Genomic DNA, 14,118 nt, shown 5'->3' with positions numbered 1-14,118 from the left:
TGAATAATAATTCTTGATTTATGCTCTTTTTATTAATACTGAATAAATCTTTCTTTATGACATTTTTCTAATGCTTGCTTAATAAAATACCAAAACCTAAGTTTTTCTAGATGTGTTTAAAATAAACTTTCTAAAATGACAAGCTGGTCTTGATTATTGTGGTTAGTTTAAACAACATATTTAGATCTTATCGCCTCATGATTCAGTCGCTCTATTGTTGATATGGGCCTAGTGTTGTAGTGTAAGTTTTGTGGTAGTAGATAGTGTTATTTGTGCAATATTTTGGTGAGAGCGCTGGATCAATTTCATGGTAGCCATCGGACGGTTTATATATGTTGTTTTTGACATACATGTTACATGCATGATACATATATGTTGGTAAATTCATAGGATTAAATTTTAACACATGTTAAGTTTGTTTGGTTTTGTGCTATATGTGAGTTGTACCGGTACAGTTTGTGTGATGAGAAGGCAGTCACACAAGATGTTTGTTCTGCTTCTGAAGTGATATCGCCGTTTATCACAAGTGGTATCGCCGTGTACCACGAGTGTTGTCGCCGTGCAACACAGTGTTGTGGCCGTGCAACACAGTTTTAGGGCTAGGTGTGAATCTTGTATAGTGAGGATTTTCTAAGAAATTAGAGCAGCATGAGAATAGGGACAAAGCGCCTTTCATAAAACTCACTGTGATAAGAGTATTAGTTATATTCGAGCTTGAGTGAAGGGTAGGATAGCGTCGGTGCATGATTATCTATAAACAGGTGAGAGTCCTGTAGGGGTACATGTTTTATATCTATAAACAGGTGAGAGTCCTGTACGGATAACGTCGTTATTTTGCTAACGGTGCATGATATCTATAAACAGGTGAGAGTCCTGTACGGGTTTCATGTGTGTTTGAATTTAGGGATTTTTCAGTGTGAAAGTGCGAGATTGTTTTGTAAGGTATGTTCAAGTTGAACTTTCGGACAGTCACTTAGTTGTGCGTTCAGAGGGAAATGAGTTCATATTTTACTTGTTAGAAGGGTAGAGTAAAAAGATTACTGTACTGGCAAATGAAAAATATTCTATGGGAATAGCGCCTTATATTCCGAGAATGAGAATACTTGAATGCATGTAAAACTATCCTAATTAGAAGAAGCAGGCAGATGAGTTCGTTTTATGTATTCACTAAATTGTACCAAAAGTAAGGTACTTAGGAATGTTCTAGGTAAAGTCTGTACCATTCTAAGACTTTATAAAGTATTGTGCGTTGTTTAAATACACTAAAAAGCACTACGCGCTATTTTAAACCATTAAAATGTGCCCCGATCGAAAATTGTAAGGGAGGGGCTGGTTTTGCGAGTGAGAGTGTGTGGGGAGAGCCAGCAGCCGCAGCTGCTGCATACGTCAGAGCCTGCCGCGCTCTGATTGGTTAATAGGTCTGGGATAATAAAGCAAAGCAGTGCTCTTATTGGCTGAGGTACGATAATTAAATAAACTGGTTCTTGGCTTTTGCAGATGGATTTAAGCTGATTATTTGCATATCGTGTGTAGTGAGTGTTATATTGTTGGAGCGCTATAGCAGACAAGAATAGTTATAGCCATGTGGTAATTGGCAGGGACAGCGTGTTGATTATCTGCCTGAAGCGCTGATGTTGGGATTAATTTTGACATATTATTAGATGCTTTGATTATCATTGACGTTGTCCTAATGCGGAGCATTTTGTGAAGGAGGGGGGCTGAAACAAGTGAGAAAGAGCGAGCTCTGTCAGCTGCAGCGGCTGTCTACGTCAGCCGCCGCGCTGTCATTGGGTAAAAGGCCGACGCGTCATACACAGTGCCGCGCGTTGATTGGGCGAAGCTCCGTGTGATAGAGGAGCTGCGCTCTGATTGGGCGAAGCTCCGTAGGTAGTTTAGTAATTGCAAATGTCCCCATATTAAATTGTTGTTGTTGCCTCGGGATGTGTATTGGCCTTGAGTGTTACACGCATTGAAAGGAGCGTGTGTGGAAGGAGACTGACTGCGAGTGAAATGTGCGCGTTATAGAGGAAGATGCCCCTTGTTTCAGCGCGTCATAGAAGAGTCGCGCACCCATTGGTTGGTGACGCGTAGCATCATAGCAGGAGCCGCGCTCTGATTGGACAAGGCTCTGGAGTATCATAAATGAGTCACGCTCCGGTTCGCCGAGTGTCTGAGTGAGGCAGCGTTCTAATTCATGGAAGTGTCGTCGGCAGTGCTGTAGTTGACTCAGAAGCGCTGTTGTTGAAGAGAGGAGGCGTGTGGAATTTATGAGTGTGCTAAGCATTTGCATGCTTTGTTAATTGGAGATTGTCCTTGTGAGCATGGTGTGTTTGCTGTGACTTTGCCAGGCTTTGAAATGCTTACTTGATATTGAAATAAATACGAAGGGGCTGCGCTGTGATTGGAAGAGGTCCCGTCGCGTCAGAGCAAAACCGTGCACCCATTGGCTATTGATGCGCAGCGTCACATAAGGGCTGCAACCTCATTGGCCGAGGCTCCGTGAGCCCTGCCCTGATTGGGCGAAGATCTCCCAAGCTCTCCCATTGAATGTCGGTGTCAGGGAAGAGCCGCGCATTAGATGGTCGTGACGTCTGCTGTCACGAGAAAGGAGCTGCGACCTGATTGGTCAGAGCTCCGTGTGGTTAGACTTTTAGGGAGTGCTGGCGAGCGGAGACTGGCTTGGTTAAAGATCGAGATTAGTCTATTACTATTGTGAAGCGCTCTGTAATGTCCGCGCTATATAAAATTGTACAAATAAATAAATAAATTCATTAAGAAGAGGCTTGCTGTGTCCTGGTTATGTTTTTCATAGCTGATGTATTTAGAAATGACTGATTGAACACTCGCTTAAATTATGAGTAGATGTTTAGGAATGAGACAGTGAGAGGAAAGTTGGAGGCTATCTTGACTGTGTGTGTCATCGACTGATGTGTGTTGACACTGCTTACCGAGTGGCTTATGGTAAATGAGTATTTCCAAATAGAGGTTTCCTTTTTGAGTGGTGGTGGCCGGCGAACGTTGTGCCTTGTGTGTTGGGTTTTCCTTGAGAGGGAGCGACTGTAGTGGCAGTGTGTATTAAAATAGGGACTACAACATTGAGTTGATGTGTGTTGTAATAGCAGGCAAATATTTTATTATAAATAAAATTGGTGATTTGTAATTTTTAAATAAAAATTAAATTATAATTCCAAATTTTATTGACATAAAGAAAAATAGAAAATAATGCAACATAATTAAATAAATAGGCATCACTGAGTCTTTTGTTAGCTACTGTGTGATCATTGTATCAAACGAGTTTACATATAATTTATTGACAGTAGAGTAGGAGCTATTCATTATTAAATTAGACGGAGTCCTTAATTTTGATTTATTGTTTAGATTACTTCTATTAGTATTTTTAATTAGTTTATATTTTTACTGTCTAAAATTAAAATTGAGAATTTAGGGAAAAGAGAAAGCAGATTTGAACTAAAAAAAATTTTTTTTGATAAAGGTGTCTAAAGGTTTTTGCAGCAAAACATTTTGTTAAAAATTAAAGTCAAATCAGAGTAGGTTTTCTTTTTTCACAGGTATATGTTGCAGAAGGTGTGTAAGTGAAAAATAAGTACATTTAAAACACATGTGATTATATGTTGGTATTTATTGTTATAAATAAATATTTTGCGTTGCTACTGTTTTTGCAAATTCATATTTTTCTTTACAGGTTAATTAAAATTAGTGATGCAGGTAAATTAGGAGAAATATATTAAATTGACCGAGTTATAAAGGTTTTCTACACCTGATAGTGTTAAATTAATTAATTAATTGATCAGCAAACGCTGCAAGGCAAATTTAGAGAGTACATTTATCAAGTTATCTAAAGAAAATGTCTTCCTTATATAAGAAAATGAAAAAGGTTGTTGCCAAATGCGAGAGCAAATTAAAGATTCCCAAATTAGCGAATATAAATAATCAAAGTGTCAGAGTAGAAAATATTGATCAGTGTAAAATTGATGTTGTAAATACAGATCAGGACAGAAATTTAAGCAGATTCTCAGAACAGATTAATGTAACGCCAAAAGTCTCAGATCAGATTGATAAAGTGCCAGCTCAGACTTCTTTTAAAAATGATGCAACAGAAAAGCATGATGAGATGCTTGGTACATCTGGAATTAATATTCCTGATCATGTGAATTCATCAAATGATATAAAGGAGTCCATGAAAATTATGGAAACAGAGACAGTCCATGTGCTTAGAAAAGATGAAATTAGTTCCGCAGTTTTAAAGGTCCCATTAACTGAAAAGGTTTATTCTATTGTATTTGAAATTGAGTTAGTAGGGATTGCAACTGAGCGAGAAACAGAAATGACTTCAGTTCTAGCAGGTGAGAAGTCTGATACTGATCTAATTGAATTGACACAGTCAGACGAGTCAAAATTATGGTCAAAGAGAAAGGAGATTGAAATAAATGAGCTGAATGAACAGCTACAAATACAGCGACAGGTAATGATTCAGCAGATTGAGATGGCTTCACTGCCATTGCAAAATTTTGTTAATAAACAGATAGAGAATGCAGATACAGGATTAAATGAAGAACAAGAAAACAGTCCACAAAGAATAAATGCACTTCCAGAATATTGGAATGAAAATAATGGTCTTCTGAGTGAAGACATCAAAGTAACAGATACAATTGATCAACAGATTGAAACATTGACTTCTACAGATTCGCATTTCAGAAATGCAAATTTAATTAAAAGGTTGATTAATGATATTCAATTGGCAGAAAGGTTTGCTGTCGTGATATGTGCAGCATACAAAATGAATGATGAACATGCTTTGGGTTCACTAATACTAACAGCTGTAGTTGAAACATGGCAGGTAGTCAAAGACTTACAAGATGGAGCAACTCATGAGGAGAAAAACACATGGATGAGAAACACATGGTTGAGAGCAGATTATAAACAGCAAGATGAGAATGAAATTTGGATACACAAAGATGACAGAGTAGTTTTGCTAAATAGCATGATTACTGGCATGGACAGAATGTACCATAAAATTGCAGAATTTCTTTACCAGAGGTGTCTGACTTGTCAGCAAGTGAACACAATTAAGAGAACAATTGTGAGATTGGGAACAGAATTACAGGAGAGTGATTTATTGACTAGATTACAAATGGATTTCTGTGAGATGGCACTGCATGACAAACTGTGCTACATTTTTGTGATTTACTGTTTGTTTTCAAATTGGGTTGAAACATTTCAGATGCGACATGATGATGAAATTACTGTTGCAAATTTACCAGATGGCAAAGGACATATTGAAAACAGACTGCTCCAATGTACACATAGACTAGAAATTTCAGGTGTTACGGAGCATGAGAATATTACTATAAAAGACAGAGATGCAAAAATGAGCCTAGCTACAGGTATAAAGTGGATAGATATTCTTCCACTTGTTTTGATGTTTCTGAGAAACACTACTGATAAAAAGACAGATTTAAGTCCATGTGATATTATGATGGACAAGGTCATGAGACAGACATTCATACCGGAGAAAAGAAAGATGCCTATCAATGATAGCATCAATTTGGATAACTGCAGGAATTTATCAGATGAAATGATTTCTGTGTCTGATGAAGATGAAACTGAAGTGCAAACAAGAGAAAAAGGACAAGTACTTGAATTGTTACCAGGTAAAAGGATCAGGAAAAAGGTTTGTCTAAAAAGAAATTCTCTAGTGCCAAGGTGGCAGAAAAGGAGGCCAGTCAGTCTTGTCACAACAAATGCAGAGAAGTGCAAAAGACTGAAGAGGTGGATTGACACTGGCCATACTTTTCGTGTAACTACACCTGAAAATCCTGATGAGGATAGTGTCACAACTGTTGATTCAGATTCTGAAGAAGAGCCTGAAGAGAATCCAGATCTTGAAGATCGACAAGTTGGTCGACATCTGGAGAACATGAATAGAAAACAAGCCTTGATTGAAGAAGACTTGAAAGTTGTGACTGAAGACTCAGAAAATGATGGAAATCTGCCAGAAAAAGAAGCAGAAGAAGAATGTGATCAGATTGTGATTCAAGACCAGGAGAGTATTGAAAAGCAGGAAAGTAGCTCTGAAAACAGGAACAAGAATTCTGAAACTGGGAAGTTGAAGGTAATTGAAGAAAAAGAAGATGAATTGCCAAGTACCAGCTACAAAGATGATGTTCCTAACGGAGTGAAGCTGCTGAGTAAAGAAGTACCTGAGTCCAGAATGAAAATTTCTGACACTGAAACTGATGAGAGTGATGAAGATTCTCAATTAAGAAAATTTAGAAAAGGAGCTTGGAGAACAGAATGTAAAGTGACCAAGCAAAAGAAGAAATTACCAAGAAAAAGTGATAACTGGCCAGAAGAAAATGAAGGCCTAATATTGAAATTGAGATACAGATCAAAGGAACAGATTGATGAGATATCAAGTCAAAAAGATTCTGAAAAGAAAAGTGAGGCAGGAAAGAAAATAGAAGTGATACCTGTAATAGAGGTAAATAGTCACAGTCAGAAAGAGATTGAAAACAAAAGTGACAATGATTGAAGTACTTACCTGTTAAATTTTTTTAGGTTTTCTGTTTTTGGCATAAGGCTGAAGAAATCTTGTTAGATGACACAAGGTCGAAGAAATTCTGTCAGCTGAAAAATTAATTTGTGACATTAGGTCGACGAAAAACTGTTAGAAGGTTTAAGTATATAAAAAAAAAAAAATTGAAAACGGGGGGTGTTAGAAATTTTTAGAAAATTTAGGTAAAATTTTTAAAAATTTTTGTTTTATTTTTCTTTGCAAGCTTAATGAAAATACATTCAACAAGCTCAAGATGCTTAATTTTAAATAAATGTTGTAAGATGTCTCTGATATATATGCTCCTAATAATTCTGCTTTAGTTAATTTAGGTTGTTATTTTTCTTTTAGAAATTAACAAGGAGAAGTTTAAGGTTAATATGACAAGCAAGATAATGACACTTTATTAGTTATAGTTTTTGCAACACTTTTATTGAAGCTCAGTTGTATGTTACACAAGAGAAAGAAATAGAACTAGAGAGGTTTCTTAAAACTCAATATGAGAATTGTAGATAAACTGATGAGATAAGTCTTTAGAAATACTAACACAGGTGAAATTGAATCATGTTCATCTTAGATAAAATTTTTGCTAAAATTTTGGGTGGTGGTGTGGTGATTTGTTAATCACCAGATGAGGGAGTTGATGGAGCGAGATAGAAAACAGAAATCTGTTTAAACTCGTGAAGTCACACTTCCATAAATAAATTAATAATGCTAACAATTTGTGCTGTGTGTGTGCTAATTCAATCTAGTTTGGAGTTGCATTTTCACAGAACACGCGGGAAACTAACGTGTGCTCATAAATGTGCATTATGTTGCATTCTTATGTGTGTGGAAAATAATAAATTAATCTTGTCTATTGTCATGTCATAACTAATAGCAGCTGTTTTTATATAATGGCATGTGCCTATTTTGCTTTCCTTGTCTATGTGATGTCAATCTATTCTCAATAGGTGCATAAAGAACCCTGCTGGATTCAATGAAGAATGGTAGATATAAAATGCTGCTTTATTTGTGCTTTACTGCTAGGTAATTTAGACTAATGGGTTAATTATTAGCAATGATGGGAGGCAACAGAACAAACTGTATTTCTTGCATTAATTATTCTTTGTGTTTGTTTATATAATAGTTTTACAAGTGAAGCTTAGAGATGGCTGCAGAAAAATAGTACACTTTTAAAAGTGGCGCAGGAGAGGTGGCGCAGAAAATTGACGCTCTTTGAAAAGAGGCCTGTTGGTGAAAATGGCTCAAGTGAAAATAATTCTGAAAGGATGGAAAGAGCCTCTGAGCTTTTATTTTGAAAGGTTTTGGAATGAACTGCTAAAAAGATGACTCTATGGAGAAATTTGCTAACGTTTGCTAACGTGCCACGGGAGTTCAGAGCGGACAGGCTCAAGGTTGAAAGGAAGAATCGTGCTTTCGCTACAAAATGTAGCAGCCTAAGGAAGAGCTGCCAAGACTTCTACATGAACAATGAACTAGTGAATTTGCCCGGGCATGTAAGAAGGAGGTGTCACAGTTTACTGTGGTACGAGGTGGCTCAGCCAATGGAGAACTAGAATTCGTCTGTTGGAATGTGAAAAATAGTTAGCTCAGCTTAATTTAGGGTATAAGAATGGGTTCAGAGAACAGATAGTTGGCTTACGCTCGAGAAATTCTAGAGGACGATGTTATGCTGATGGACTTTACACGTGAGGAAAGAAATTTTTATTAATTACTTTATTTCTAGGTGATGAGGGTAGAGACAGAGAGATAGTTAGGATTTTGGAAATGCTTAATTTTACTTATTCCTGCTAATGAATAATAATTCTTGATTTATGCTCTTTTTATTAATACTGAATAAATCTTTCTTTATGACATTTTTCTAATGCTTGCTTAATAAAATACCAAAACCTAAGTTTTTCTAGATGTGTTTAAAATAAACTTTCTAAAATGACAAGCTGGTCTTGATTATTGTGGTTAGTTTAAACAACATATTTAGATCTTATCGCCTCATGATTCAGTCGCTCTATTGTTGATATGGGCCTAGTGTTGTAGTGTAAGTTTTGTGGTAGTAGATAATGTTATTTGTGCAATATTTTGGTGAGAGCGCTGGATCACTGGCAAGAATAGGTAGTGAGGCTATGCTGTGGCAGGATTCCTATATAGTTCTAAGAGGCAGGATCTGCTGCATTCCTTACAGTAATAAGTATACAAGATTTGAGACAAAAAAAAAATATGGAAGTATATCAAGAGAATTGAGGGGCATATTACCAACGATGAGCGATATTTATCGCTAACGATGCTTAGCAACGACTTTTTTAACGCTAAGCATTGCCGGAAATTATCGCAGAGATAACTTGCTATTAGCAAGGTTTATCTCAGAAGTGATAAAAATCCTCACGCTAACTGCCAAATGAGAGATTATCGCTGGAAAACCAATGATAATCTCTCGAAGTTTGGCGTTAGCTTGATAATAGGGGCTCACAAACTTAGCCATGATATACACCTTCCATAGGATATCATGGCTAAGTCAGGAAAATACCAGGTGTAAAAAAATCAGTGCTAACCGCGGTTAGCACTGCTTTTTTTATCACCAACAGGGTTAGCGAAATCTTTGATAATAGGAGAAATGTCGCTTAACAACATTTCTCCTATTATTTTTCTCTGGAACGCCCCCTTTGCATCTCATTAGAGATGCAAGGGGAAGCGTAGAGAAAAAGGGTGCTAACATGCGTTTTTGCGTGGTAGCACCCTGTTGCTGATAGGGAGATAATTTTATTTTCGCTTTCCTGGCTTTTAAAGCCAAAAAAGCGGAGATAAATCCCTTGATAATATGCCCCCGAATTTCCACAAACATGGAAACCGCAGAGGAATATTAAACATTTGTTCTAATCTGGGAAGGGATATTTGTCACATTTGATTTAAAGGCATTTATTTCAAATAACAGAAACAACATCCCTTCAATACTTTAGCAGATTGGATTGATTTTGAATTATTAGTATGATAGGAATAAATAATCTTCACACTTCAATTGATTGAACAGGAATATGTTCATATTTATAACACCATTTTTTCTTTTACAGCGGAGGCGAGGATGTAGAAATTTCTCCCCTTAAACCTTCTCATGCTGAACTAGTGGACAAGACTTGGACATTTGGAGGCAGTGACTGCAGTCTGCATTATGTGAGGACCTGTATTAAGACCTCCCCCAGCCGCTGTTGTGTGACCAGATATTCAGAGAGGGCCATTTCCTGGGCACTGACGGATCAGTACGAGGCGATACGCATGGCCTATACTCTGCCTGAATATAGATGTAAGGGCTATGCAAGGTGCATAGTCTCATCCTTGGCAGATGTGCTCAGGCAGGATGGGCGTCCAGTTTACTGCCATGTGGAAGATCAAAATGAACCCTCCCAGACCTTGTTTAGGAGCTTGGGTTTTACGGAGCTCACAGGCGGTAAACTGCTGTGGTTCCATAGTAAACCAGATACAAAATATTAGTTCTGAAGGAAGAAGGACCTATGACTACCAATGGCTGCACAGCTTGGGTTTTACAAGGATACAGATGCTCCCGCAGGGCAGCCATCTTACGATGGGCTGAAAGAGGATTTTTTTTAAACGTATGCCACTAGAAGTGCCTATGCTGTCATAATCATGAGAGCCACACATGCCTAAGAAAATGTTTTCCAGCTCACTGCAAATGATACTACTCATCCTGCTGTATGTCCATATTTTAATCATGCACATAATTTCATTTTTCTGTTTCCCACACCTTGCCTGCATCCTTCTTCATGTCGTAGTCAAGATACAATGACTTGTATTATGCCAAGGTATAATAGATGCGTTGAAATATGCATGCTACCACATACCAATAATTTAGCTTATATGATTTAACTAGCATATTTTGGAAAGTACAGGCAATAATCGTTGAATGTTTTACTACAAAGTTTTTACACCACCATTCATAGATGGCTGTTCATTTATGCTCATGCATAGATGGGCTTCTTTAAATTTTTATGTAATAAAGTTTTACAGAAACATTCAAGCATGGCTGCAGATATGCTCACATGGATACCAATGATCCTGCAGAGGCAGCTATGTTACAGTGGGATGAAAAAATGTATGCCGCAAGCATATGCAGTATGTGGTGCTCTGCAACCTGGTGGCGGAGGCCTGTAGCAGTTTCTGGGAAGTTGTTTAGCACTTGTAGAGAAAACAAAAAGTTAAAAAGGCAAAATAAATTTAAAAATGAATAGCAAAAAAAGACATACAGTCATAGGGCCCGATTCACAGAACTAACTTAAGACAAAATCCTAAACTTACTACTTTTGGTATTCACAGAAGTTAGGATTTTGTCTTAAGTTTGTCTTAAGACAGATTTAAGACAAACTTAAGACAAAATCCTAACTTCTGTGAATACCAAAAGTAGTAAGTTTAGGATTTTGTCTTAAGTTAGTTCTGTGAATCGGGCCAATAAGTCCCAGGCACTTCAAGTTTTACTTTTTCTGTGGTTGGTGACATTATGCTGTAGCAGCATGATGTTACACCTGGAGAAAGGAATGGAACTGGGTGGTCGCATTGTTCCCTGCTGTAGTGGGCAGAACATGTGAATGACACAAAGGTAGTCCAATGGATGAAGAGGGTTGGTTGTGCGTTTTTTTCAATCTGGCAGACCTACAAAAAAAATAACAACTTTAAGAATTAAAGCACTATGGGCCCGATGTAGGTAAATCAGATTTACCGATTCAAAAATAACGAATTTTACTGATTCGGTATTCATGAATCGGTAAATCTGATGAAGGTAATTATTCGGTAACAAATACCGAATCGGTAGGATTTGGTATTTACCGATTCTGTATTTACAGAATCGGTATTTGTCATTGATTCCTATGGGCCTTGAAGCCCATAGGATTCAATGGCAGATACCCATTCGGTAATTACTGAATCGGTAAAAATACCGAATTGCCAAGGGGGACAGGGTGTCACTTTGACACCCTGTTGAATCCCTGTTTCTGACTTGTGTGCCATGTGACACACATACATGCCCTTAGGTCATGTCTGTGTGCCACATGGCACAGGTGTACATTCACAGATGTGCATGTACACAGGAATTGGTTATTTACCATGAAATAGTATATCATGGTAAATAACGATTTGGTAAGGGCCTGTGGCACTGATCACAGTGCCACCTACATATTGAATTACAGAATCGGTAAATTTACCGAATCGGTATTTTACCGACTCTGTACATTTACCGAATTGGTAAATTTACCGATTCTGTAAATCAATGGCCCCCTACATTACAAATCCCAAATACCGTTCGGTAACGGCCGATATCTGCCATTACCGACCGGTATTTGGCGAGCTACATCTGGCCCTAAGTGCATACATGTATATATATTTAATAACCATTGATCTAACCTCTTTGATAGCACTTTTTCGAATACTGTACGACCATAGAATATGATATGAACCTGATGAGTTGTATACAGTTTACTACTATATGATAAGATATAATACTGATCAGCTTTATACATTTTAATTTTGGGTTTGAGTTAAATGATAAATGTAGGTACTGTACAGATAATGCTATTGCTATGTGGGAGTATCCTGGGATTTATTGATAGCTGCAATTGTAATGAAATTGTAATTTGTATGAAGCCTTATGAGTTTTATAAAACACATGCTTTTAAATTATATTTATGTATTAAGGATGCTGATTGATGTTAACCTTTTTTAAATGTATTAATGGATGTTTTGTAACTTTGATGGTTATGAAACTGAATAAAGTATCTTTGATGATGATGATTGTTATTGTATGTAATGGTTAGGAGACCAGAGCAAAGTGATTCTTATGTAATCAGTTCAAACTTGAAGTACTGTCTGTGTTTTAACCACTTGTCTTTAACTACTGTTTCTGTTAATAAATCGTTCTTGCTACAATTCTGGTGGTATTGGCAACTTCCTTTCATGTTACTATTGCTACAGAGCCAATTATGTTTGTGAGAAAGCCAAACAGTGCTGCTGGTTGTGCAGAAGCTATTATATTAATAATAATTGTTTGCATTTATGCTTGCTATGCACTACCAGTCTTGTGTGACTTTTGTACTGTTGCTACCTGAACATTAGGTCAATAAATATGGTACCCATGAATATCTTGTAATCAGCCTTGCCATTCAACTCCTGGGGCCACCAAATATCTCACCATCCTCAAATGCTAAGAAATATTAGACAGTGAAAAATAAAAAATAAAACAGTTGCCGGCACACATTATATGATCTATGACAAATTATGTAAAATCCCGAACCTCTAATTAAATTGTACTCATTTTGGCGTGCTGTTACATTAGAGATGTAAAATTCCTTTGATTTTAGAAGAGTTAGGCATGGTGCAGGAGGTGGCCTCACAGTTCACCCTTTCTACCTTTGCTACTGAGTGTATCCCTTGCTACAATTCAGGTGTAATTGAATAATAGTAAATAGTAACAAACTACTATACCTCCCAAAAGTAAATGTTTAAATCATTATTATGCTACTAATTCAGTCAATTTGACCTCCCTTTTGCCCTATAACCCAGTTTGAGTGAAGAGCTTTGTTCCTTTTTTATTACTAAAATAAACTCTTTGTAATTGTGAATAGCTAAGGATGGGCATTATTCTCATAAACATACTGGGGCTTATTTATGAGCCCTTGCATCACTTTTGCCCCGCTGGTGCGTCACTTTTTGTAACGCACCAGCATGGTAAAAAATGCGCCATGTTGCGTCATATTTACAAAGTGACGCATCTCCACTGAGGACACCATCCGTCTGATGAACTCCATCCACTCAGGATCCCCCACAGACCCATGCCCTCACCACATCTTCAACAAAGCAGACGCCATCATAGCACCACACCTCCGAGACGTCATCAACTGCTCCCTCAAATCCGCCACCTTTCTGGAAAGCTGGAAACACGCAGAACTCAGCGCCCTTCTGAAAAACCCACAGCTGACCCCACCGAACTCAAAAACTACCGCCCCATCTCGCTCCTTCCATTCCCGGCCAAAGTCATCGAGAAAGCTGTCAACAACCAGCTCGCCGCCTTCCTCGAAACCAACAAATCCCTCGACTCCTCACAGTCCGGCCTCCGAGCCAAACACAGCACTGAGACCGCCCTCATCGCAGCAACAGACGACATTCGAACTCTACTGTACAATGGAGAAACAGTTGCCCTCATCCTCCTCGACCTCTCCGCAGCCTTCGACACAGTCTGCCATAGCAACCTATTACAGCGCCTCAGAAACATCGGAATCCAAGGAAAAGCCCTGGAATGTTCCTCACCGGAAGAACCCAGAGAGTCCGCCTCCCACCATTCAAGTCAGAAGCCACTGAAGTCATCTGCGGCGTACCACAAGGATCTTTACTCAGCCCCACCCTCTGCAACGTATACACGAGCCCCCTCGCGACCATCGCACGCCAACCCAACCTCAACATCATCTCCTACGCTGATGACACTCAACTGATCCTATCACTCACCAGAGACCCTAACACTGCCAAAACCAACTTACACGAAGGAATGAAAG

The 14,118-nt window shown here is 38.1% G+C and overlaps 1 protein-coding gene across 5 annotated transcripts in view; it reads left to right on the top strand.

Moving 5' to 3' along the window:
- Positions 1-12,499, top strand: part of LOC144786304 (glycine N-acyltransferase-like protein 3) — a 125,425-nt gene extending 112,926 nt beyond the window's left edge. For 4 of the 5 annotated variants that reach the window (XM_078665332.1, XM_078665333.1, XM_078665335.1 and 1 more), the window contains one exon: positions 9,640-12,499. In XM_078665332.1, coding sequence (XP_078521458.1) covers positions 9,640-10,057 — 418 coding nt within the window. In that variant the 3' untranslated portion in view covers positions 10,058-12,499. The remainder of the gene's footprint in view (positions 1-9,639) is intronic. The other variant, XR_013602220.1, reaches the window with a different exon arrangement.
- The last annotated feature ends 1,619 nt before the right edge of the window (positions 12,500-14,118 follow it).

The sequence above is a fragment of the Lissotriton helveticus genome, chromosome 1_1 (genome assembly GCF_964261635.1).
Source record: "Lissotriton helveticus chromosome 1_1, aLisHel1.1, whole genome shotgun sequence".
Classification (NCBI taxonomy): domain Eukaryota; kingdom Metazoa; phylum Chordata; class Amphibia; order Caudata; family Salamandridae; genus Lissotriton; species Lissotriton helveticus.
Note: the sequence above shows the minus strand (reverse complement) of the source record. Positions and strands in the feature narration are given on the sequence as shown.